The sequence below is a fragment of the Centrocercus urophasianus genome, unplaced genomic scaffold, assembly GCF_019232065.1.
Source record: "Centrocercus urophasianus isolate 14NV4802_14NV808 unplaced genomic scaffold, USGS_Curo_1.0 seq_13, whole genome shotgun sequence".
NCBI classification, from domain to species: Eukaryota; Metazoa; Chordata; class Aves; order Galliformes; family Phasianidae; genus Centrocercus; species Centrocercus urophasianus.
This window is the reverse complement of record NW_024884475.1, coordinates 5,681,326-5,708,475: the sequence shown is the minus strand read 5'-3', so window position 1 is coordinate 5,708,475 and position 27,150 is coordinate 5,681,326. Positions and strand designations below refer to the sequence as shown.

Here is a 27,150-nt window from a genome sequence, read left to right as displayed (position 1 = left end):
GAGAAGGCTGCAGTACCTTAGTGCTTGCATGTGACGAGCCTTTTCCACTTGCTCAGTCTGGGCAGGGAGAAATGCTAATTTTAACAGGAACCATCCACATAGGTTTTTGAACAGGAACAGATTCAGGACTTGAGGGCAGGTTGTGAAGAATGGAGAGGGGACAGTCTCTGTTGTATCAGCTTGCAGGAGATAACAGAAGTTTTAAAAATAGAGTGTTGGGGTCCTTAGAGGTAGAATTTTAGTATCTACTGAGACACAGTGTGATATCACAAATACTTTTATTTATACCCTGCATTCATTTACTTCTAAATGTAGACATTACAATGCAGTAGTGCTGTGCAAAGCTAGAATCTAAACAGCTCAAGGGACTTCCAGCTGTATATATTCTTCCCAATTCAGATCTCGGATCTGCACAGGCAGACCTTTGCACCTATAGGAAGCCCCATTTACTGCATGGAGATGCCATCTGCAGAGATTCAGTTGCAGGATTACAGCCACAATTTCCTTTGGCTTCAATGCTGCATGTCTATCTGATCGCAGCGTGCAACCTTTATTTGAGAGCTTTGCCAGATATTCTGATGTTTATTAAACTGCTGATGAAATCTATAATTTTATGAATTATTACCAACTCTGAAAGCACACTTTTGTCTTAAAATATGAGCTCTACCAGTGTTGCACTTGACTGAGGATTATTAAAACTGAAAATAGGTAGGAGGAGCAAGCTCCCACTGTTTTCAGTTTTCTTACTCTGTATTTCTGAAAGCACATTATATAGATTCATTGCTTTCCCTGAAAATCGATCCGTCAAGTAAATTTCCTTCTTTCTGTGTAGTGTTTATGCAAAACATGAAAGAAGAAGTAGTTTAAAATAATAGAAAAAGTGAATTAGTTATCAAAAAGCTGGGGATGCTGATTGACAAGCCTGTGTCAATAATCAATTTGCAAATAACAGTTATTTTTTTAATGACTAAGTGCCAGACAGTGATTCTTGAGAAAGAAAGCTTTGTTAGCTAATGTAATAAAACTGTGATGGATGGACAGAGTGGCATCCTGAATTAATCTGGGTCTTGCTTAATGCATCTCTGCATGAATACTGGAACGACCGTGGCTGTAGTTAACAATAAGTGCATTGAACGGAAGCTAATGTTGCTACTAGTGCTACTTTACTTAAGTTGTACTCTTTGAGTCTATGAGATGTTTTATGTAGTGATGGAGTTAAAAACAAACCAACAAGGAATATAAAAGCAATTATTTTCTATTGTAGAATTTAGTAGAATGTATATACAAATCCCTCTGGATTTCCCTATTCCCCCACCCCCAATTTGTTTTGTCATTTGATCTTGTTTTAAATCTTCATTTAGCTTTAGTCAGGGCCCCTTGAAGGATGCACCAAACCTGATCTGTACCCCACATGCAGCCTGGTATAGTGAACAAGCCTCAATTGAGATGCGGGAGGAAGCAGCGCGAGAGATCCGAAGGGCGATCACAGGTATTAACTCACCTTGTCATGTCCTTTACTGTGTATTTCTTTTTAATGGTCCTGAAGGATGCTGGAAAGAACCAAACTTAGTCTTTGCTTACTGCTTCTAATGTTTGGAACATAGAAACCGGTAAATACCAACTAAGTGTTCTCAGCATGAGCAGATTGTGTTGGATCATAATTACAATTACAAAGAGAAGGCAGGAAGTGAAAATGTAGTTTTTCATCTCTGTTGCTTGTAAGTACTAGCCACGTGATGGATTTGACTGCAAATCGTCCAGATATTGCTGATATTGTATATCATAGCATCTTTTGAGTTGGAAGGGACCCTTAAAGGCCATCTGTCCAACTCTCCTGCAATGAACAGGAGCACCTACAGCTCCATCAGGTGCTCAGAGCCCTGTCCAGCCTGATCTTGAATGCCTCCAAGGATGGGGCTTCTACTACGTCTGTGGGCAACCTGGGCCAGTGCCTCATCACTTTTATTGTAAAAAACTTCTTCTTTATGTCCAGTCTAATAATCTCCCCTCTTCTGGATTGAAACCATTTTCCCTTGTCTATCACAACAAATCCTGCAAGAGAAGTCATCCCTTCCTTCTTACAGCCTTGCTTTAGATACTGCAAGTCTACTGTCATGTCTTCCTCACCTTCTCTTCTCCAGGCTGAAAAGCCTCGGCTCTCTCAACCTGTGGTCTATCTGTGGATTTTGTTAGATGTCCCCAAAAATTTCCTTTATTCATTTTTCTTTGTATTTTTGTATTTGTAAATTTGTTTTAGCCTGGAATTTCAGTGTCTTTAAGCTGTAATACTCGGAGATAAAGCGTGTAGAGTTTCATGCTGTTCCAAGCCATGCTTGTATTACAACTCATGTAAAAACAAAGCTTTCGGTATGTGTTAGTTGGTACTCCTTTTTAGATGTTTCTCTTTTTAAAGCATTCCACAGGAAGTCTGTTGTTTTTAAGGGCAAGGTCTCTTTGTTGAATAACTACCATGTAATTGTAAACTATTCACATTTAAAAAAAAAATAGTTATGTCCTGAATATGCACTGCTAATAAATAAAATGAGAAGAGTAAGCCATTTGGCTTTAGTTTGAATCCCTTGTAGCCTGAAATAAAAGGAAGGTTTTTCATGCTGGAAAATGATTCATTAAGCACTAATGTTCTCTCTTTAGTAGGACTTTGCTGTTTTCCCCTTGGCAATATAGGCTGAATGCTCTACAGACATGAAGGGCTGAGTGTGTCACCTTGAGAGTGGTTCATTGGCAACGCATTTCTCTGCTGTACAAAGAAGCGCTGGCAGTAGCCTGTCCTGTATCTTGTGCTTAGGGAGGATAGATGACTCAGTTTCATTGATATTCGGTGTAGGAAGGATTCTTTGGATGGTGATTAAAGGCACCTCTGAAACTCCTGACCCAAATCGCCCTGTACAGGCCTGTTTCTCTCTGAGAGGTAACCTAAAGAATCTGATCATCCCTTTGCTGGAATTAGTCTTTGTGCTTATAGTCCCGAAGGACTCAAATATTGCATTCATCAGGTTGTCGTGTATCTGTTAGATACTTCCAAACAGCTTTGGGAAAGATTGCACAAACCAGCATACCATACCTGCTTGGGGAATGATCGATGTGTAAATAAATGTTAATGGACTAAGATACGAAAACTGAGCAGAAGTCAGCTACACAAAGATAGTTCTGTGTTACACGTTGTGCAATAACCCAGCTGTATGTGCCTCAGAAGGCAGGCCTGTGTTTTACTAAAGGGTGTGATTGTGCTATCAGTGATCTAAATCATTGATTTACAGTAAAGCTGTCATCACTTCGGTGTTTGAACATGGTTGGGTACTAAAATCAAACAAAGGCCAATGTTAGGCAGGTGAGAAAGACAATGAATTGCAGAGAAACAAATATAGGAAAAGTACAGGAAGTGTAGGATGAAGCTGAATATGTGAATGACATGGGGGAATACAATGGGGAAAGGGTGTCAAGGGAGAAGCTGTTTGGAAAATGCAGTAAATGATTGCACACATCATCTACCATCTGAAGATAAATGATAAATAAAAACCCATAACAGAGCATGTACCTTGTCTTACACTGAACTAAGACTGACTTTATTCAGATTTTAGCTCATTGGGAAGTGTACATCTTGGGGATTATGGATTTATTGAGACTTTGTGTATAAGAGACTATTAAAGAAAAACAGATAAAAAAATTATGCAGTGCTTTCGTAATTAAGTCCCCACCCAAAAAAAGAGGAACAGCAAAGATCAGAAATGGAGCTCATAGTGTGATTTTATGTATTTTATATACACAAAACTTTCTGGCTCTGTTTTTAACATAGGTAAATTTTTAAATTACAAAAATATATTTTTAAATTTGCTTCTCTTCCCTTACTTCATCCTAGGTCGTATTCCAGACAGTCTGAAAAACTGTGTTAACAAAGATCATTTGACTGCAGCTACACATTGGGCCAGCATGGATCCCGGAGTTGTTCATCCAGAGCTTAATGGTGCTGCATACAGGTAAGTGTGCTGCAGGCATAAAAGAAATACTTGCTTAATGGAGAGGTAGAAAGAAGGGACCTTCCTGTTAATAAATGAAGTGTTTCTGAATTAGGCTTCAGCTATGTCGTTTTCGTAGTTGTTGCATTCAGGAGAATGAGAGTGTTTTGCTGGCTGCTAAAATCAGACATGCAGTGCTTAGGTATGTTTCCCTTTCTTATCTTTCTCTTATGTGTGCGTAGTTAATAATATCTGAACAATATACAAGCTTTTGTATGTTCCACAGAAACAGTTTTGGTCATCTCTAATGAGGTCAGTGGAAGTTGGTGTTCATTTGCTAAGGGTGATGCAGCAGTTTGTTACAGAAAGATTTTTGATAATAAAGTATTGTTATGTGCTCCAGACACAAGAGCATAAATAATTCAATAGTAAGTACAGTGGAATAGCCTGCAGTGTTTATGAAAACATGCTTAAAGCAGTGTTTTGTAAATTTTGTGATTTTTTTTATTAAGATATTCCTTACAGACATTTGGGAGATTCGATCAGTGCAATCTCAATCAACTCTGAAAAGCAGTTTTTAATAATAAATAGAGGGGCCATTTTTTTTTTTAACATTGAGTATTCCTCAGTTACTTTGGTTGCTTGATGGTCTTTCTCTGTCCCTTTACCCCTAGCAGCTGACCCAGCAGCAGATTTTATCTAGTAGCAAGCTTCATGCAATTTTTATTTATAAAAAAGTCTGCAATTTTATTTTATTCTTGTCATCTTCTAGTATGGTATTTACTCATAAGTAGGATAGAAGTGGCTGAGAAGGCTACAAACAGCTGCTGGAAGGCAGTGTCTTGAGGGATGGGACTTTCAGTACTTCCATTACTTTTTTTCTAAGTTCTTTCTCCTAATCTTTCTGCTCTCAGTCTTTGAACATCTTTCTTATTGTTGTCTGTCTTCAGGACTTTCTCTTACTTTTAAGGGGTGTAGGAATTCTTTTTGGATGATCCTGTCTGAGAACCCAGCTGTGCAATACTGAGAAGTGTGGTTTAGCTCTTAAGTCTACAGAGTTCTAGTAGTTTCTTCAGGAAGTGATGGAGAGATAACAGAGAGAAAATCACTGTCCTCTGCCATAATCTCCTTACCAGTAGCTGTAAGCATGTCAGAAGAAAAGAATAATTTTGGTCTGCTCAACACGCACATACGTCAGATCACATCAAGGTGTATAATTTTGGATAAAGTACCCCCATAGCTCTAAATATCTGAAGAAAGCTGGTTTTATTTTTAGTTGGTTTTATTTGAAATGTGTTCAAGCATGCAGCATTTGGTTTCCTTGCTTTAAATTTGGATGACTTGGGGCACATCTGAATGCAGCTGAGGCTTAAGGGCAGGTGTTCCTGAGCTGGGGGTGGTAACTCCAGCTGTGTCATGGCACTTAAGCAGCAGGGTATGTATCCAAATAAAACACAGTTGGTTGTTCTCTCCTAGGAATCAAAAGACCAGCAGAAGCAGGCTGTACAGTTAGCAGTGGGTTTTAACTTAGGAGCATTTGTGAAGATAATGATGTACAAGATCCTTGTTTATTTAATGTAAACAGGATAAGCACAGAACTAAATGCTTTTTTTAGACATTGTTTCAGTTGTTTTTTTTTCAATGAAGAAAATAATAAGTAAACTGTTACTTTGCAATTGCTTTTAAATGCAAAGTAGATCTCACTTGGAACATTTTGAACAAGATGAGTTGTACAGCAAATACCTAGAGGCTTCTATTTGAAGGGCTGATAAAGTAGGCTTTGAATGTGAATGAAAGCAATTGTTATTTTTTGCAGTGTAAAATAAGTGAAACTTGAAGAGCAAGCTTTGTGAAGAAGTTGGTTTTAGTAGTAGAATTTGGTGGTGCTTAATTCCCAGCTTTATTAAATACAGAGTTAGAAAAAACTGTATTGAATGATCAGTTCACTCCTCACTGCAATACAAGATTGTCATCACAGCTGAGTTCTGGAGTCTGTCACGGGCAGTGTAATGTAATAACAGTGTAATAACTATCATAGTCATGTAGTTGCATTAAAAGATAAGACCTGGGATAATAATTTATATGTTAAAAAATGCAAATAGCTTTTTCAGTAAACTTAACCTAGGAAGGCTATTTAATTCTGAATATGTCACTTACTGGAGTTTTGATAAAGGATGAAGCTCTTAAAGTATCAGATATTATCACTAACAAGGAACATGGAGCATTCATCAGCAGAATATAATCTAGATCTTCTGAATACTGTCCCATTCTGGGGAAAACAAAGCGTTTTTCCTATCAACACAAAAGGTTCAGCAAACAGGACCTGTCCCATGAGAAAAGTTGATGATATTTCTGAGAAGGATCTATTGATAATAGTTTTGGTGAAGCAGCATCATATGCACTGCTTTTCTGTTACTACTGGGTACTTACTAAGCTGCCTGTTAAGTGACAGTGCCATTCCCCATGCCACAGTGAAAGCAGATTATAGGCAGAGTGAAATTTGACAGCTAGCAAGCAGTAGTTGTGCAATTTATGGGCACGTTGACATATTTTTCAGCCTTCTAACATGTAGAAAATGAAAATATCTTCATCCTTAAGAGGCACTCGGATGAGAGTTAGCTGATGGTAACCATTCAGGAGTTGTTTCACACTGAGGTATTTCACTACCCATTTTCAGTCTGTGTGTGTCATAAGATAGAATAGTGCATCTGGAGTAGTGGATAAGCTGTTTCAAAATGAAATTTGAATAAACAAAATAATAATTTAAATAATAGTCAGTATTCCTAGGAATTGAAGCAAATTTGACTAGTGAGATTCAAATGGAAATACTGAAACAAGCAACTAATTTAATTAGCAACAACTAATTAATTCTAAGGAAACTGTCTGGAGAAGGAACGAGCATAGGAAGACTGGGAATATGTGTACAAGTGGGAACAAATTTCTCTGGCCTGCAGGTGGTGCAGTCTTTCACAGCCTGGTTATCCATCCCAGGTAACAGTCAGCGTTCCATCTGTAGCAGCTTTTCTTAGGATGACCAAGCGTGTGTACAGTGACCCCATCATTGTGCTGAGCTCCTCTGGCAAAGTATCTGTAGAGAGCTGTTCCCACAGTGTTTCAGTATTGGGTTAAAAAGAAGGCAGTCAGCCTAAAGCACTTGGCCTCTGTTGTAACTGAATTTCAGACAAAAAGCATGGCAAGTTTGGTGCTAAAAAAAAAAGTCTGGTGTAATAGACATGAAATTGTCATCTTAAGAGTGTGAATGTGATAGCTCTTCTAGGGGACTGTTAGAAAGCTCTGATTACAAGGTAAGTTTAAAGAAATAGTTTTTCACCTAAGTCTGGGATTGTTTGGTCTGGAGAAGAAGAGGCTCACAGGAGCTCTCAACAGCTCCCTGAAAGGAGGTTGTGGCAAGGTGGGGGTTGTCCCAAATAAGAGCAATAGGTTAAGAGGAAATGGCCTCAGGTTGTACCAGGGGAGGTTCAGGTTGGATATTAGGAAGAATTTCTCAGGAAGAGTGGTGTGGCATTTGAACAGGCTGCCCAGGGAGGTGGTGGAGTCTCCATCCCTGCATGTGTTCCAGGAAAGGGTAGATGTAGCACTGAGGGACGTGGTTTAGTGGGCAATGTTGGCAGTAGGTGAATGGTTGGACTAGGTGATCATAGAAGTCTTTTCCAACCTTAATGATTCTATTATTCAAGCTGCAACAGTGAAATGTCAAAATTTGCGTATGAGAATGAGAAAAATGTCTCCAAAGATCACGCTGATGAAAAGTCAGAGGACAGGTACGTTTGTGTGTGCAGGTCTAGCCTCAGTTGCTTCTTGCTGAGGTATACTTTGTGAAGGATGCTTGCTATTAAATCTGAAATCATAAAGAAAAGAAAAAAAAAAGTACCAAATCTTACTTCTCATTTGAGTAACATACAGCATGTTTTGACAGGATCCACATATGGCATCTTATCTTCAGCTTAACCGACTGTGTTTCTCACCGGTCTGAAAGTAAAATAAACATCTCCGTACCTTTTTGAGGAGGCAAGGTGGGCTTTGCTTTCAGCCATCATTTGGTTGTAATGAATGTTCTCATTTTCTTTTCTCAGCAGGTATCCCCCAGGTGTTGTAAGTGTGGCTCCGACTGGCATACCTACAGCAGTAGAAGGAATTGTCCCCAACCCTATGTCTTTATCACACGGCCTCCCTGCTGTAGCCCACCCGCCCCATGCTCCTTCTCCCGGCCAAACTGTCAAACCAGAAGCTGATAGAGACCACCCAAGCGACCAATTGTAGCCTACGAAAACAGCATTCCCAGCATCGGAGATTTCAACTTCAGCGTGTGGAAAAGAAAACAACAAAACAAACACAAAACCCTGGATTTTGATCAAGGCAAAACCATGAACTTAAAGGAGGAGACGATTATTGGTTTAGAAACTGGTCCAATATACAGTATAAAAGGAAAAGGTGGGAGACAAAAAGAAGATTTGGAAACATTTTTTCCTCCGTATAAATTGTAGTTTGTCCCTGTCCAGTGAACTGATTCACTGTTTCTGTGTCCTATGGGTTCTTTGTTAAGCAAGAGAAGTTAGTAGTTAATTATATCATGAATGTACTTGTCTGTGTACAGTTTTTAGAACATTAAAAAGGGTTTGTTTGCTTAGCTGTCAACAAGGAAAAACGTAAGGGAGGCATTCAGCAAACCAATTTTGAGATTAAAAATCCTTTCTTTTATATTTTAAAACATGCCCCAAAATGAGGCAGTTGGCAAACTTCTCAGGACAATGAATTTTTCCCATTTTTCTTTCTACGCCACACAGTGCATTGTTTTTTCTACCTGCTTGTCTTATTTTTTAGAATAATTAAGTAAACAACAGAAAAACCATTTCTCCTAATTTTGGCATGAATTCCCTTGTTTCAAAATGAAGACAACCTTGCAAAGAGATTTTGAGGAAAAAAAAAAAAAAGGTTTTGTATAAACGAGCATTGTGCTTTTTGTCACCAGTTAAAGTATATATTATTGGTGGTATGAGAAAAAGGCACTAGACTACTGAAAAGTAGCAGCATTTCATTGCCTACATTGATTCCTTCCTGGTAATGTGGTAGGCTAGCAATATTTTGGTTAAAATCATGTTTGTGACTGTAACCATTTGTATGAATTATTTTAAAGAAATAAAAATCCCAGACAAATACCATATGTGTAAAAATTTTTATTTCTAGTAACTGTTTATTCAACTTTTATTAGGTTTCTTAGCTGTAATTTTTAAACAGATGCTGTCAAGTATTTCATTTCTAGCTTTACTTTGCTCTCTGTTGTTTGTAATACCGTCTTGGAAGCTTGAAAAATAAAAGAAAAAAAATTTCTTTCCATGCCATTTTTTCCCTTTACGTTTCGTAAATGTCGATCTTCTTTCCTGTGTTTCTAATGGAGTTTGAAATTAAGATGGATTTTGATTTGTGCGTCGGCATCATCAGCTACAATATGGTAACAGCGTTTGTGCCACCACTGTGGGCAGAGCAGAGCAGGTACAACAGCACCACGACAATAATAATAATAAACGTCTTTTGCCGAAGTCCAACATGAGAAGTGTGCATTGTTTTATTTATGTTGGGATGATGGAGGCGTGCGGCAGAACGGGATTGCGTTTGTCGTGCGGAAGGAGTCTGTTTCACAGGCGGTGTTTTTCAGGCAGGTTTTCAGCTGGAAGCCTTCACCTCCTTGAGATGGCCTTCATCCCTGTGTGGTGTAAAGAGCAAATTGAGCTGCTGCGAGAGAAGTACTGACTGGAGAGACGTGAATCTGGAGACAAGCCTCCTAGGTTGTCTCTTGTTAGTTCATTAATCTGAGCATAGCTGCCCACTTACGGTTGCTGAGCTGTTCTGAAGACAGTTCCTGTCCAAAACGGCCTCCAGTTCTGTTAGGAAGATGTCAGCAGATTGCAAATCAAGAAAGGTGGATAATTAATTGTGGGTCTGTTTTCAAGGAACAGGTAAGTGAAATTTTGTCTCCATGATGAGTGGAAGGAGGCTGCTAGTCAGCTGTGTGGCAAAAAAACAAACAAACAAAAAAATCAAATGCAGTCTCCTGCAGTTGAAGTGTATTGTTGTATTTCATTGGTAATTCACGTCTTAAGATGACTCTTTGCAGGACTGAAGAACCTTCTTGAACGAACGTAAACAAACATTTAACATCTGGTTGCCATGGATTGCTGACTGTTTAATTTGTTAGCAAAGGAACCAGATTTCTGGAGGAAAACCAAGGCAGTTGTTTTCTTCCTCCAGCATCAGTTTTGACAGAGCTTATATAAGTAAGCTTTGTTTCCAGTGAATCAATAAATGAAAAAAAGAACGGAAGCCATCACTATTTACAGCGTGTAGCTCTGAAGTGTTCTGCACAGTGTTGGGGTCATCATCCATGCTTGCTCAGGCAGAGCTTTTTTCAGGATTTGAGCCTGAAATACTGCAGTGTTGGGTGTAATAGGGCTTTGCTGCTGTGGTGATGCATGTTCAATAGTTCTGTGCTAGTACTTGAGATATATTTGTCAGTCTTACTGCCGAAGGGTAATCCAGTTTCCTGCTTTTATTGGAGCAGAAGGGAAAAGTCATCCAGGCAGTACAAAAGACCAATGTGTACTGACTTCTGGGTTATCATCTGAGAAGCTTTAGAGCAAATTTGAAAGTAAAAAATAAAAATAACCGAGTAAATGACTAATTGGAAAAGTGTGCCACAATAAACAAAGAAACCTCGTTCTCTCATACTAACATATCTTTTACAGCTGATTTTGCTAGGTTGTAGAAACATGATTTCCTCCATCTGGTAATGTATGTGCTGGAAAGAATTTGTGCACAAGTCAGTGGGAAAATAGCAACTGAATAGGCAATGGCAGAGGAGGGCAAGGGGAGATGGCCTGAGGTGGTACTGGAAGATAAAATGAAGGGTGACAGGGGAGGTGATTGAAGGCACTCTGATTTTTTGTGTTGCCTAAATTAAGGATTGTGGCCAAGAGATGAGCTTGGTGCTGCCAGTAGTGGGAAGATGCCAGCTGTACACATGCAGTCAGAACAAAGACTTGTCAGGAGTTATAAGCATTTCCCATGCTGGGGCTGATTCATTGCTGCTGTGGGGAAAAAAAAAAAAAAAAAAAAAAAAAAAAAAAAAAGTGATTGCAAATACAACAGGTGAATTATTTTTTTGTAGTGATTGAGCAAATCAGTGATGCTACACAGGACATAGAGCATTTGGTAGGCAGTTTTGCCCAAGCACCTTCAAAGGGAGGAACTCTGGCTGAAGTTGTAGCAGATTCCAAATGGCTGAAGAGGTGGGGGCTTATCAGGTGAGAAGAACTTGGAGTAACTTGGCTTTTTGAAGATTAAGGCAGAGGCTCAGTGCGGAAAATGACTTGTATAAATAATGAGATGCTGAGGAGGAAGAAGAAATGCAAAAGAAACACTGATGTGGACAAGCATAAATGGAGATTGGGAAAAGACGTCTTATCAGCAGAGAGACTGGAAAAGATTTCTAATAGTATATCAGATGTAATCCTGAAATTCCATCCACTTGTTTTTGTTAGATTTCGTAACTTTTTTCCTAATCCATAATGTAAGAACACTGTTCAAGGGTCATAACAGGTCTGCTACCATACTACGAGATAAGGAGAAAGTGCTCTGTTTTCTTATGCAGCTCTCCACCTCAAGCCAGTTAAGGCTGGCTCTCCAAATGAGTGAGATTGCTGTTACCCACTCACTTCTTGCCTCAGACCAAAGAATTTTCTTCCCCTGTTAATCTCAGTGGACTCTTGGATAAGGTCCTTTGTTCTCATTGAAGGAGAGGGCAGCACTGCCGGTGTTTCCTTTATTCACTCCCACTTTTCTACCTTTTGTGAGTTGGAGAAGAAAAAGCCAAAAATCAAACATACAGGCAAAAAGCAGGGAAGAAGCAGTCATTGGACTTAAGGGCGGAGAATACTGGCAGAGAATACTGGATCATTTGTCTGTCTACTCTGTTAAGCCATTGAATGTCTTGTGATTCTTTGTTAAACCTGGTATCTTGTTTTGAATTAAGTAAACCTTTCAGAAAGATTTCTTGTCCCTTTAATTAAAATGTCAAGTGACTTTGTTATTTTTTTGCTGTTTCCTTTGATAGTTTGCTGAAAGGCAAAATAACCCTGGCTGCAATTTTTAAGCCACTTTATTTAATTTGGCTTTCCCTGGCTCTGAATTCCAGTTATTGTTTCATGTTGAACATGAGGTCATGTGGGCTGACCTGTGTTGGTGAGCATGTTATATTTTAGCCAATCCTCCTTTATACTGAGGTCAGTGACACATCTTCCAGGAAGACCAAGCTGTATTATTCATCTGCTTACTTTTCCAGTTTCTGTTATTACCAGATACACAATATTGTACATCATTTCCTTTGTGGCCCTCTATTTTTGTCATTTAGAATGGCATAGTTCTTAGTTTTCTTCTGCAGATGGAATGGCAGGATTTTTCATCTCTGAGGCTGCTAGCTCTTCTTGCCTCTGTTAGCTTTCCAGTTTCCTTGGAAAATTTATTCCTGTGAAGTCATAAAGTGCTTGAAGAACTTGATTCATTGTCCTCTCACTCTGCAAATTGTATTGGCTGCAGTAGAACTGAGCAGTGGTGGAAGCTCTAAGTTGTGCACGTCCCAAGTGTTTGAAGCAGTCCTGCTCTCGCAGATAAGTCTTTCTTTTCTTATCATCTCACAGATCTGCTCTGTTTGTGTATCTGCCTCTTACAGAACACGGCCTGTTTGTGTTCTGGGAACAGAAAATGTATTTGTGAAATTCTTTCCTGTTTTAGAAAAAGATGGCCTTTGGTCAATTGTACTTTTTCTCTTCTGCAAGTTCCAGCTCAAATCAGACCAGTCATTTTTTAGCTCTCTTGTGCACTGACTGCCATGCACAGTATTTTCCCAAACTCAATATTCTCTCCTTTCTATCTGCTTTTGAGCTTGAGATCTCTCAATTGGTATTTCTGTATGCGTTTCCTCATCTGGAGTTTCCATTTGCTGTTAATTTATGTCTATTCAGATCCACTGTCAGCAGTTTGGGTTTTTTTTGCCTTCACATTTCTGCTTAGAATTTTAATGGAGTGTTTTCTCAAAGTATTGTTTGTTTTTGCAGAGGGAGTTGTGTTGTTTTATGCCAAGGCCTCCTTAAACAGGCTGAAATGTGTCCTTGGGGTGACGAGAGGCGTTTGAGACGTTTCTAAGATGATGTACATGACTCTCTCAGCACGACAATCCATTGAAGACATTTGTTATTTGCAGTCTTTGACTACCTCTTTCATGTGCTGCCTGAATCTGATAAGCTCCACCAGTTGGGAGTAGTGACTCAGCTCAAGAAATAAAGTAAGAAAGTGTTTTTAAAAATGTATTTAAATGAATACATATATTTAACTGCAAAGGTTTAAAGTAATCTAAAGGAACAAGGTTGTTAAATTGTCCCCAGAGCCCTTTTAATGTGTTAAATATGATGTATTGGAAGTAGACAATGGCGATAATAAGATTACTTCTTTGTATGTTCAGTGACACCTTACATTGTTTGGGAAAATGGGATGGAGCTGTTCCTCCCTGGACAAACCCTGTGAGTTAGGGCAGCAAATCAATATCCCAAAATAGATCTACAGAGGATGGACATCTGAGCTGTATGGTTGCAAATTCCTCCACCTCTTTTCAGGAAGTCCCACCAGGTGCCATTGGTTGAGTTGAGCACAGGTGCCTCCCACACAGCTGCCAGCTTTGCAGCGTTTTCCCTTCTCCAGAAGGAAACAAGGAGCAGGGTTGGCTCTTTAGCACCCTTAAAAGCATCGCAGGAAATCCTTGTTGCTATTGAGTAGAATTTTGGTTGAGCCCTGATTTAAAGGCCAGACCTTGCTATATTTCATTGCTCTTAAAACACAAGAGGAAAAAAAAAATCTACTTTTAGTATTTTCTGGTATTTTGCTATTATCAGTAGTTTTTGTATTAAAATCTTGATTTGTGTGGACTTCAAGGGATCTCCAAGTTCTTTTAAGAATGGGATTCAGTCAACTTGGTGTTTGATTTGTCATGTTTTATAGCTCTACTACACGTGAAATGAGTTCCTCGTATTCTGAAGTTACAATGATGCATTTATCTTTAAATGACAGCAAAACGCAATTAACTGCAAGGCCACGACTTTCCATTCCAAGCACGAAGTTGAAAGGCCTATCCTTCGAAATGGCTTGTTGAAATTGCAGATTTCCAAGAATTCATGTTCTGAACAACTTTATTTTTTTCTCTTCCTCTCACAGACCAGCTATTGCAATCACAGGATACAGCCTTTGTGTTGTGAGAAGTGCAGGTAAGAGACGAAAAAAATCTCCACTATGACTCAAAGCTTGTTTTCAGCCTTTGCAAATTCTAAGTATGAAGGCACTGTTCTGCATCATGTAACTAGTAGCTAGATCCGGTCCCATTTTCCAGAGGAAATAAAATCCTATGCCTGTTGAAAGACCAATATTCAATAGGGACCTCTTTCATTGCTTCAGACACCCTACTTGAATTTTCATGCACATCTGGGATCATAGAACCATAGAATGGCTTAGGTTGGAAAGGATCTTAAACCCCCTCCGTTTCAACCCTGCCTGTGGTTTCCCCCCCCTCAGGCTCCATCCAACCCGGCCTTGAGCATCCCCAGGGATGGGGCACCCACAGATGGCTGGGCAGCAGTGCCAGGGCCTCATCACTCATGCTTTGTTTAAAGGTGTTTTGGTTTCTCATTACAATTTCAGGTTGGATACTAGGTAGAATTTCTTCTCAGAAAGAGTGATGAGACATTGGAACAGGTGCCCAGAAAGTCCGCCATCCATAGAGATGTTTAAGGAAAGGGTAGAAGCAGTACTCAGGGGCATGGTTCAGTGGGCAGTATTGGTGGTAGGTGGCTGCTGGACTAGATATCTTAGAGGTCTTTTCCAACTCTAATGATTCTATGATCCAGGTTGTGAAAGTAACCATGAGCCACTCTGCTCTTGCACAACCCTGCTGTTTCTATTAGGACACCTTTAAGTGACAGATTTATTTTCAAAATTCATTTTTAATAATGTTCATTCCAGAAGTCTGGACCTGCAGACATGCAGTGTCTGCTCAGTCTGGCGAGGAACAGCATGCCTGCTGCTGGCTGAATGCATCAGAGGACACAAACTGTGGTCTGACCCTTGCTTATATATATTGTTAAATATATTGGAATGTGTGAGAAGAATGCAGTGTAACACTGAGTGTGAGCTGCTGGAGGTGGGGGATGGCACCTGGGTTGGATTAACCTTTGGTTTAGGTGACACAAGTGGCCTAAGCTTCCACCTCACCAACCACTAACAGGAGCAAAACCAGAGTGCTACTCCAATTTGCTCTAATTCCTGTCTCAGAAACCTTTTGCTGTTCTTTGTTTCATGCAGGACTACATCCTGGCTCTGTAGAACCAGGGCGATGTTCTACATGGACTTTTCTACTGAATTTTCTGCAAATTCAGCACCTGCATGTTCTGTGTTCGTCTGTTCTGTACACTGCATTTTTACTGCCTTTCTTCCTCTCCCTCACAGCCCATAAAGCTGCTGGACATGCTGAGGGCATGGCCACAGGCCACGGGGGCACGCTGCTGGGTAGCTAAGTATCTGTCGTGTCTGCCTTGGCCTTTCCTAGCCTTCCTTCCTTGGCCTGTCCTGGCCTTCTCCAGCCATTGCTGGCTTTCCTACTCTGACTTCTCTGACTTTGCTTCCCCAGCCAGCTCCAAGTAAGCATGCCTCCTCTGCCCGTAGTACATGAGGACTACCAGCTCCAAGGCTGGCCAGTGATCATATTCCTCATTATGACCTTACAATATTTAAAGGGAGATTATAAACAGGAGTGAAACCAACTTTTTACATGGGTTGTTAGTGATAGGACAAGGGGAAATCGTTTTAAACTAAAGGAGGGGAGATTTAGATTAGGTATCAGGGGGAAGTTTATTACTCGGATGGTTGCAAGGCTGTGGCACTGCTGCCCAGAGAGCTGTGGATGCCCCATCCCTGGAGGTGCTCAAGGCTGGGTTGGAGGGGCCCTGGGCAGCCTGGGCTGGTGGGGGGGCACCCAGCCCACAGCAGGGGATTGGGGCTGGGTGGGCCTTAAGTTCCCATCAAACCCAAACCATTCTGTGATTCTATGACCCTCGCTATACATATTGTGTGGGGTCAAACCCTGCTGGCAGCCCTTCAACAGCAGAATTTGCCATTGTATCTCAGAGCTGGAAGAGGATGTGAATTAGGCAGCCCAGTGAGGCAGGGTATAAAGGGGTGTCAACTCCTCTGGTAATTGCAGCCCAGAATGCAGTTAATCTTTCTGAATTAGAGGGCTTAAAGACCTTGCACCTGTTCAGTAAAGAGGCTCTATAAATGCATTTTTGCCTTTATGAATATGTAAATAGATATTTGGAAGTAGTTCCTGCTCCAAATGTTTTCCAACGGAGGCAAGTTAGAAAGCAGCAGGGCAGCAGTGGCACACTCGGTACATTTCAAAGCCAATGCATGGGTTATGCTGTTTGTTTCTCCGACAGTCTGATTTTTGTGGGATAGGCCGTGGTGCTTTTGCCTACTGGAGATGTCTCAAATTACAGTTTTCCTTCCTGAGCTGTTTTCCCCTTTTTTTTTTTTTTTTTCCTTTTTTTTTTTTTAATTTATTTTATTTTATTTCTCAGTAGCTTTGAGGGGCCCTCAGAGGGAAGTTTCCAGTTCCCTCTCTTCCTCTCTATGGTGACAGCAGTGCTCTTGGCTGGCTCTGCTCTGATACTCTCATGCATGTCCTGCCCTCCTTGCCCTATTTCAGAGGGCTGCAGCACCTCTCCTATGAGGAAAGGTTGAGGGAACTGGGATTGTTTAGCTTGGAAAAGAGAAGGCTCCAGGGAGACTTCACTGTGGCCTTCCAGTACTTGAAGGGAGCGTATAAACAGGAGGGGGAACGGCTGTTTACGAGGGTGAATAGTGATAGGACAAGGGGGAATGGTCTTAAACTGAGACAGGAGAGGTTTAGGTCAGATATTAGGAGGAAGTTTTTCACACAGAGGGTGGTGATGCAGTGGAACAGGTTGCCCAAGGAGACTGTGGATGCCCCATCCCTGGAGGCATTCAAGGCCAGGCTGGATGTGGCTCTGGGCAGCCTGGTCTGCTGGTTGGTGACCCTGCACATAGCAGGGGGTTGGAACTGGATGAGCATTGTGGTCCTTTTCAACCCAGGCCATTCTATGATTCCCTACCAACACTACTTGTGGCCATGCAGCTCACTGCTTTGCTTATTGTGCCTATTTGGGTGGGTGTTGTACCTCTTTCTTAGAGCTGCTGGGACATGGAGCTTCTGTGGTGCCCATCAGTGTTGTTTCCCTCCCTCTCCATTGGCTTTCACCTGAAAGAGCAGAGAATTCGTTTTGCCATGTTTTAGAATGTGGTGGAGATTTCCCCGTTTAGAACAGTGAGAAACATAGGCAGAAGTGGAATGACTCTTCTTCTCCCTGTCTTTGGCAAAGCAATCATTACAATGTGTCTGCAGGCTAAAATTAGGTGTGTTTGCAATGGTTATTTGCCACACAGTAATACCAGCTATAGGCAAAAGTGGTGAACACAGTGCAGATTTTTGATCAGCCTCTCATGAGTGGAGCACTGGTCTCCTGGAGGAAAGGCAGTGCATGATGCTGTGCCCAATGCTTGTTGTTTCAGGGTCACACCATTCATGCTCATACTGCCCTGAGGTTTCACAAAATACCTGAAGTCTGGATTTTAATAGCTTTTGATTACGTGACTTCTTAATCTTGATGCTGATGTTCTAATATCTGTGTTGATCGTTCTGTTTTTAGTTCTTGTGGCCTAGAGGAATTCTGGCCGTCTCAGCTGTGCGATGGATCTGGAAAAGGTGAGTTGTGAGTCTCCCATTGTCACAGTCAGGAAGCAAGAGACTTCATGGTAGGTAGGAGGCCAGCTGGAGGTCTGAAAAGTGCTGCTGGTCCCTACCCTGACAATAGGTAACTGTAGTATAACTCAGAGCATGATAAGATAAAGTAGATATCCCCAGGCCTTCCTTGTGCCATGACAGTTTTCAGCTGTAAAGCTGACTTCCTAGGATGTCCTTCAGTTTGCAGTACCTTGCTATGAGGCAAAAGCAGAAACAGAACCTACCCAGGAAGTAACAACATACTGTATAAAAAAGTTAAATATATAAAAATGGTACCAAAATCACAATAAATTGACAACAAATATTCTTCTTGGATAGGCATGGGAAGCATGTATAGCAATGCAATATAGCCTGGTGGTCCCATTTCACAGCAAGGGGAATGTATTTGTTATTTGTAACAGGTTGATCAATGATTAACAGACATTACAAGTAATGGTTAATTGATTGTTTTAGACTTGGTTCACACATGGCTGGCAGCAATCAGTAACACTGCATTCACACTGTAGTGTATTTATGGCAGTTATTAATCACACAGTAGTGTTTAAATGTTCCCATTTTATTAGGTGTAACTGAATTTTCAATAGCACGTCAGCAAATGTGAGCTCTGCCTTCACATTAGCAAAAGGAAAGAAATAACAAACCAGGGAATTTGGCCTTGCTTTCTTCAATGTCAGAAAACCATAAGCTGCATAAATTGGAGGCACTGCCAGATTATGAGAGCAATTTTAAGAAAAATGTGCCATTTATGGATGAAGCACACTTAAGGATTTTTATAATTACAAATATTTGTACTGTTAAGTGAATTGCATTAAATTATTTGTTGTTGTTGCTTTATTTCCCTGGAGGACTCTCATGTAGTGCAAGCTTTGTTATACTGATAAATGTGCCTGAAAGCTTTATAATGTAGTGATGCATTGTAATGATAAATAGATCTGGTTAAGTAGTAAAGATCAAATACACAATTAAGCATCTTGCTGAGCAAGGGAAAACAATAGTGAAATCAGTAAAGATGAATACAAACGGTTGTATTGAACCAAGCAAAAAATATTTTCTTGTGTCTACAAAATGAGGAAATCCGGCCGGACCCTTGCATAAACAGATTTATAAAGTGCTGAAATGTATAAATTATCTTTAAATGTTCAGCATCTATAGCCAAGGACAGGGCTTTCTCTGACCACACAGAGTGATAGAGATGTGCAGAAACACAGGCAAAGCAGACCGGCGCAGCTCAGAGGAGGGCGCCATGGGCAGAGCTCGCAGGTCTCACGCAGTGGTGAGGCAAACAAAAACCCATTGCACTTGACAGAAATATTAGAGCTGAATATTGGCAGCACCTGCTTCCATTGTCCTGAATTTCCTTCCCTAGAACCTTTCCCAGCAGGGAGGCTGGTTCACAGTTGGCAAGGTCACAGAGGCTTCACGCGTCTCATTGCCATTTGCTTTTCCAAACATCAGGAGAAATTGTGACTCAAAAGGAGAATGCTGGAAGGGGGAAATATAGCATGAGGCACTGATAAGGACTTTCATTTAGAACTCAGCACAGAGTCAGTGTGATCTGCTTGCAGGTTATCCATGTCCTTTCCAACTCTGAAGGGTGTTTAAGTGGATTTCTTTTGCAAGGGTACCCATGGCCAAGTCAGCACAGGAGGAATTTCATAGCTCATTGTACAGATGCTATGGTGAAATAACTCCTGGAGGATTTGGAATTAGGCAGGACAGAGCAGCCAGAAGAAACAGCTAATTCTCCTGGATTGACAATGTGAGCTCTTTCCCTACACAGTGCTTTGCCCACCTGGAATAGAGTAAGTAGTTTACTTTCCTTTGCAGTATTTGGGTATTAGCAAGGCTCAGGGGAAAGATCAAATCCTGCTTCGTGGATGCCAACAGCCAAACCCCTAAGTTGTGTGCACACTGGCCAACTGTTGTGTAAGCCCCACCGGTGCTCACCGAGCCCTGCTATCCCACCAGCACCATCCTAGGAGACAAAACCTATCCACTCATGGCAGGCACTGCTGAAAACATGTTTGCCAAGGATGTACAATGCTATATGTCCCAGACAGCAAACCTGTTATTTCTCATTACCATGCATTGCTAACTATCCAAAGTTTTGCACAGCCTCCAAGTTGTTATTTAATGAGAAGCATTATTTAATGAGGAGCAGGGGAGTAGTAAATACACCCAGCTTCTGGAGTTTAAGGGGAAAAGGAATGGCCAGAGCAGGCGGTGTGCTCCCTGCATCTGGCTTCTCGCACCTTCAGCTGCAGGTGTTGTTCATCACAAAGAGCCCTGCAAGAGTTTGCAGGGGTATGCACTACCAGGAGCTTTGTGTCACTCCACAGTAACACCTTGCTGCCACTCATGCATCCAACAGACTCGTAGAATTGCTTGAGTTGGAATGTAGCCATAGAGGCCGTCCAGTCCAACTCCCCTGCAACGAACAGGGGCACCTACATCTCCTCAGGTGCTCAGAGTCTTGTCCAGCCTGACCTTGAGTGTCTCCAGGGATGGGGTTCCATCTACAGACCTGGCTGTGGTCTTCAACGTGTTCCTGCAGTCCAGGATTGTGGTGTTTGGCATCAACTTGGAAGAGAGAGGTCCAGCCCTGTAGCTACCAGGTTTGGCTTAACCATGTCAAGCTTGTTCATCCCTCCACCACAAATGTAGTTTATTCCTCCTTGTGAAAAATGTTTCTGCCCAGGCTGGAGAGGACATGGGAGATGTCCGGAGTGATTGCAGAGTGGAGGGGATGACCCTGTTTGATGGAAAGTGGCCACCAAAGGATTTTGCGCCTGTCAGTTTGTGCCGTTTCTTGGTCAGGGAATTTGCAGCCCAAAGGTTGTTTTGGATGCCTGCCTGCTCCCAGAAGCTCTGCATGCTCAGAACAATTTCAACTCTGTGTTAAGACAGTAATTGTAATCAAATCTCACGCTCTGCTGCCTCAGCCAGTCCCCTCCATGGAGCAGATGGGAAGGGAGCTCAAGCCAGCAAGGGCTTTCCCTCCCACCCAAGCACACAACTGGCCCAATATGTGCTGAGAGAACTTCTTTGTCTTTCCTATTGGCTTCTCTCTGCTTCTTCCCAGGTGTCAGTGACAGGCTGCAGCTGGAAAATGTTGGGCAGGGGGTTGAAGTGTGGGCAGGGAGGAGATTTTTTTTTCTCTGCTGCCTTCTGCCTTCCGTTGGTCACACATCTATGCTGCAGAGAAAGTTTGGCTGAGAGCAGACACAGACATTTTTTGCTATCTGTTGATCTGCAGGATCAGATCTGAGCTCTGTTTGCGGGGTAAGTTGGTTACACTGGGTGATCCTACATCCTGTAGGACCCACATGAGGTGGTAGAAGAGCAGCTACCAAATTGCAAGCCTGTAATATGGCAGGTGTGGCTGTGAACGTGTGTGGAAGTTGCTGCTGGTGTTGATGGTGTTGACAGTGGTGTGCTGGAGTCACTAATTGCCTTGTACAGCAATTAGTGCACAGGCACAGGGCAGACACTGCTCGTGAGTGCACCATTTTGGAAGGCCATCCCTGAGCACATGCATCCTCCCAGCAGTCTGGGGTTGAGGCAAGACCTGGTTTTGTTGGATGGTCCCTTGGTGCCTCCTTGTGTCATCTCCTTGCATCACCTCTATCAAGAAAGCAGAATGGCACCTACTGGACTCGTGCATCCCATTGAAACACTCTCTTGAAGGCAAGTCCCAGGGATTTGATGTTTTATTTTATTTTCAGCAATGGCTGATAATGCCTTGTTAGTATAGTAGTTCTTCTATATTTTCTTCTATGTTTTCTTCCCATTTTGGCTTATTAGAATAGGAAATTACATTGTTCAGATTGAATATTAGGAAAAAAAATGTGGAAAAAGAAGTTGTAACGTAATGGAACAGATTGCCCAGGGAACAGACTGCTCAGGAGGTGGAATCACTGTCCTGGGAGGTGGATTTGTGGAGATATGGTGCTGAGGGTCATGGTTAGGGCGCATGGAGGGGATGGGATGGGATTGGACAAGATGATCTTAGACATCTTTTTCAACTTTCATGATTCTATCATTCTGTGAAATGTATTCTGGATTAGCTGTCGAGTGTTTTAATTTTCACTTCTGTCTCATGCTGCATTCTTACTATTCTATCCCCCCACCCCCTTTTTTTTTTTTTTTTTTATAAGGCCACTGAGGCTGATTGTGGCTTTTACATTGCCTGCAGAATTTGTTTCTGAATCTGATTGGAACTGGGTGACTGAGATTAATGAGATATTTGTTCTCTTTAAGGTGATGGCAATGTTTATTGCTCAAGTATGAGAGAAAACAAGCTATGTGCAGACTCTTTCCAGATTTAGGGACCTTCAGGATTGAAATCAGTCCCTCCAATATTACGATGCTGCCTTCAGTCTGGATCCTTTTCATATTCACATGACTGAGTGATTTGCCAAAGCACCTCAGGGGGGTGTTTGAGAAATCTGCTGTGCTTGCTGGAAGGGGGCAGGCAGCACCCACATGACTGCAGAGCACTGCACTTATCTGTGAATCAAAGGCCTTGGCTTGGCAGAGCATCTGCAGAGCTTGCAGGGCCCTCAGCTTTGAGCTCCCTTTGTACAGAACCAAGCCATGAAAATGAGCTCTTCACTCCCACTTCTTTTGATGTTGCTGGGCTAACCACCACCATGCCATCTCTGCTCTTAAATCCTCCTTTTTCTCTTCCATATCCTCCTCCTCCTTTTCCACAGACCCACAGACTTCCCCCACATATTTTGGGTGCTGGCATGATGGTGCAAGGAGAGGGCTGCTGCTGCTGCTGCTGGAGCTGTTGGCTTCAAGGAGATCAGCAATTTCTTGTGCTTTTCTTAAAAGGCGTGCAGCAGTCTCACATCCTCTCTCACAGAAGCAGCTGTCTTGATGAATATTTGCCCAAATCATTACGCTATCTAGCAGTTAGCCTGCAAAAAGGCCCAGCACCATTTGTATGGTAATGGAAGGCTTTCTCAGAAATGTTTTGGAAGCAATCAGCTAAGCTAATAGGATTTTATGTAAACCAATCTCTTTCTTTAGATCAGGATTTTTTTTTTTTCCTGGAGAGGAGGGTAAGGGCTTTTCTAATAAATGCAAATTGATATTCCAATGAAAATGGAAATGAGAGAAGTTCATTGCCAGGGTAAAAAGCTGCGACTTTGCTCCTGCAGTAGCCTGGCTCATGATGCTCTACACATCCCCCCACAGCCGCGACACATTGCTCAGGTGCTGAGGCGATGAGCCTTCCTCCCTCTTGGCCCATGCAGACAGACATGAGCCAGGCTAGGCTACTCTTCAGCCACCAAAGCAGGGTTCTTCCAGTCCTGGACCTCTGCAGAGGGTCACAGCAGTTGGTCCCAGTGAAGATGAATGGCGTGGGTTCATTGATTGATTACTCATTTCTATTGTGAATCAGCATCTCTGGTACAGTGTAACATGAATGTCCTGTGCCTCTCCAGCTGAGAAGGGGATGAGAAACACTCAGAAAGCTGACTAATGTTGTGCATTCTGCTCTCCGCTTCTAAGATAAGTGCTCTGCTCTTGGAATTTGCTCACTGCTGAAATCACCTGCTGCAAAGGGCTTCTGCTGCAAACCTTCAGCGCTTCCCCACTGAGCTGAGGCAACTTTCCTGGCCCTGGTCCCGATGGCCTCACTGCAAATGGGGCCTGGCCTATGTGAGCATGGGCGGCTGCAGTCAGACTGCTAGCTGGGTTATTTTTCATATGGAAAGAATACAATAATCCAAATACAGTAATAAACATAATAATAAAACCCCTCCCACATGGTGGTGCTCCTGGAAGCACTCTGTGAAGAAGTGCAGGCTGGCGAGGGCTGGGCATCCCAAAGAGTTTTAGGGGAGAGGCTGTGAGGCTGATGCTGATTTGGGCAGCAGGGTTTGGAGCTTCTCTGCCTTCTGTAGCGTGGGGCAGCTACTGCTGGTGGCAGAGAGGTGCAATGTGTCCCTGAGGCCTCAGAGTGTTGCAGCCTGGCCAGGACAAGCACTAGGCCAGGAGTAGCCATGATGGGGTCATACATCCATAAAAGTTGTTGTGTTGTTTGAACTTGTGAGCAGTGTAAATGTTTCTCTAACAAAAAATCTGCAGGCGGTTTGGCAGCAAATTCTTGTTTTCATTGTTTGCTGTTAAGTGGTACCAGCAAGGCTGCAAAGAGGAAAGGTAACCTTGTCAAAGCAGCATGCAGTCCCTTGGAAAGTCCCTTCTGAATGTCGTGGATGGGAAGTGGAGAGCTGAAGTGGTTTCCTACCAAGCTGAATGTGATTTTGTGCTATGCTGTGTTGTAAGGCAGCAGCCATGGAACATGGAAGATGTCTGCTTTCAAGAGGGCTGTGCTTTGGCACGACAGAGGTGGCTAAGGAGATCAAGCCATGGTCAGTTCTGTGTCACACCAGCGCTGATCTGGAGGTACAGCGCTGACTGACAAGTGTCCTTATAACAGAACTCATGCCCTGCATGCTCTTTGCTGGATGCTCTGTGAATTAATAATGAATTGTGTCTGGAGTGGGGAACTGAGGTTCATTTGGACTCCTGCTGCCCCTGGAGTTCTCCAGGGGAGCATTTGTCTGTGGTGCACTGGCTTGGTTGTCAAAACTGGTTTGAGAAACACCTTCTTACTCCAGCACTTTCTTGTGATCTTTGATTTATGCCAGGACAGCTGTCAGTGGTGCCTTGTTGTAGCTGTATTGCCGAAGTGACTTGGGGTAAAAATTCCTTGAAACAGTAATTTTTTGGGGGTGTTATTTTTAGCATTAGGCCTTCCTGTACATTTAATGCTCAGGTTTTATTCTAACAGCACAGTCCAGATTTGGATCTAGGAGAGTCAAAACTAGCTTATTTAATATGCTAGTTACTCACATTATTCAAATGTGTTTTCAGATTTGAAACTACATTTAATTGTATGAACAGCACTGGAAGAAAGAATATGTTTTCACTGTATGATCTTTTTCTAACCTTCCTAATATGAAGGCTGTCCCAAAAGAGCAGGAGGAGAGCAGGGCAATTTGTTTTTCCCATTCCTAGTGAGATGATTTCCATATACGTTTCTGCACTTCCAGGTAACACAAATAACACTCGATTATTAAACTGGCTATTTAAACTGTTACATGGTTTAAATACTTAGTGTGTTTGTCTGGACAACATTAAGTTTATATGAATAAAAATTCTAAGAAATCCTTCTTGAACTACGAAATCGAGTAACTTGTTTGCCCAATATTTCAATGCAGCCCTGGAGATATCATTAGAGAGGTCCTGGGAAGTTTGTTTAAACAATTTGGTCTCTGGCAGATCTATTATCACAATATTCAATAAAAATACTACTGAAGTTTCAAACTGCATCAGATTTTATATCTTCTTAGAGAGAAATCAAAATGAACAGAGTATATCCAGAAACCAATCCTGTTACTGACAGGTAATGTTAAAAACAGCCTTAAAATTTAAGTTGATCAGAAGTAGTCAGTTGAAAATGTCTTTGATGGAAAATGCAGTTTCTGCAAAAAATAATACTCAACTTTGATTGGTAAAATTGAAACAAAAGCTTTCACTGCAGTTTGGATCTGGCAGAGTGAAAAAAAAAGAAAAATCTCTCTTAGAAATGAATCCAAAATCTTTCAGGAGAAAATTCCTCCAGTTTTGTGCTTCTGTTGGCTTCTGTAAACTGTGGATCAGTGCCTCCACTAAATGGGATATGCCAGCAAGGTGGATGGAAATCCATTTTCAGGAAGGAACATGAAAGACACATCTGGAAACTGTGAGTTTTGCAATGCTGAATGTCTTTAAAGGTAAACTTACTTCATTTCTTTCAGGTATGACATAGTTGGCATGCAGTAGATGCCTTGCCTGGTGTTTGTCACTCCTGGTGGTGTGTGTTGATGTGTTTTTGTCTCATGCATAGGTTGCAGGAGAATCTCATGCACGATGCAGCTGAGGTGCTTCACATCCCTGGTTTTCTCTGCTGGCCATGTTCTTCATGTGGGCTGTGCAACAGATGCAGATGATAGAGAAGATGGAGGAATAACTTTAGGATATCCGTATGGGTGTCCTGCAGCCATTAAGCACAAGAAGAGATGACTTTCATCAAGAGAGGTAGCCACACTAGTCAAGGAGATACTGTGTCACCCTGGTGATTCAAGGGGAAAAAGAATAATCTTGACTTTCTATAGAAGTTTAAATGAAAACTTAAAGGTGCCAGCCATTTCTACAGGGTGGAGAGGCTGCTCTTTAATGAAGGAATGACACAAATCCTTTTGCTAACCACAGCACAAGATTCTCTGTTTTGTTATCTTCATGGAATATTAAAGCAATTTAATACATTGAAATAATATTGCAAAGCTTACGGTTGTAAAGTTTTGAATCTAATTATGCCCTACCTATCTTTCTTCTACCAAAGTCTAAAGTTGCTCACAGCTCAACAGCTCTAGTTCCTAGCCACCAACTTCCTCCTACCATCAACAGAGATAAAAGCATGTCATCTCACAGCACTTTGTTCTATTCTTAGAGGGTACCTAACGAGTGTCCTATTTGACCAGACACCTTCATTACCAATGTTGGTTTCAGGTGAGGTGAAGCCATTCTGTTCCATGGCTGTCTTTTTACCTCAACTACAGCTAATCAGAAGAGGATCAAACAGATCTCTTAAAATGCCCACACAGAAATTACTCAGTAAAGTGAAACATTTTGTAACACTTTCTTGCCTTTTTCTCTCCTGAAGCAATGATTATCATCTCTTAATTGAGTTGTCACAGATTCCAAGGTGTGTTGGTAACAGCTTTACAGGTTGTCATTTGTGCACTAATCATGTCTCAGTAACTTAAAATGTTTTGGAGTCCATCCACTTTGGCTTTTCTCTAGATTTTTCATGGCATCGAAAAATGCAGTTGGACATTTATCCTACTCATTGGAGTCCTCAATTTTATTTCCATCTGGAATCGCACACCAGTATTTGTGGGGCAGTTAACTTGGCTGAGGAAAGTGGTACGTAATTGGTCCTTTGAACTTAGTATCTACTTAATAGATAAGTTCCAATTGATCACGCTTTCAAAATCTCTATTCTTTTGGGTTACTTTTTTCTTTTAGAAACTCCACATTTTACTTAAACAGTTATTTACAATATTTATTATGCACATGGGTTTTATTCTGCCAGTCTCAAAGTGCTTCTCAAAAAGCAAGCAGATATAATTCAATAGCACAGTAGACAGTGACTTGATCCTGATGCCAGAAATCAGTGAA

At 41.6% G+C, this 27,150-nt stretch overlaps 1 protein-coding gene and 1 long non-coding RNA gene across 5 annotated transcripts in view; both read left to right on the top strand.

Annotated features, from left to right (window-relative positions):
* Positions 1-9,543, top strand: part of CTBP1 (C-terminal binding protein 1) — a 166,282-nt gene extending 156,739 nt beyond the window's left edge. For 2 of the 3 annotated variants that reach the window (XM_042812075.1, XM_042812077.1), the window contains exons 7-9: positions 1,362-1,489; positions 3,878-3,995; positions 8,069-9,543. In XM_042812075.1, the coding sequence (XP_042668009.1) occupies positions 1,362-1,489; positions 3,878-3,995; positions 8,069-8,255 (433 nt within the window). In that variant the 3' untranslated portion in view covers positions 8,256-9,543. The remainder of the gene's footprint in view (positions 1-1,361; positions 1,490-3,877; positions 3,996-8,068) is intronic. The other variant, XM_042812076.1, reaches the window with a different exon arrangement.
* Positions 9,544-12,444: 2,901 nt separating this feature from the next.
* Positions 12,445-27,113, top strand: LOC122157319. 2 transcript variants are annotated; one of them, XR_006167846.1, is made up of 6 exons: positions 12,445-13,329; positions 14,253-14,302; positions 17,816-17,871; positions 25,537-25,672; positions 25,817-26,007; positions 26,773-27,113. It is a non-coding gene; the product is annotated as an uncharacterized LOC122157319 (long non-coding RNA). The 2 variants fall into 2 exon arrangements; XR_006167845.1 differs by lacking the exon at positions 26,773-27,113 and having other exon boundaries at positions 25,817-26,739.
* The last annotated feature ends 37 nt before the right edge of the window (positions 27,114-27,150 follow it).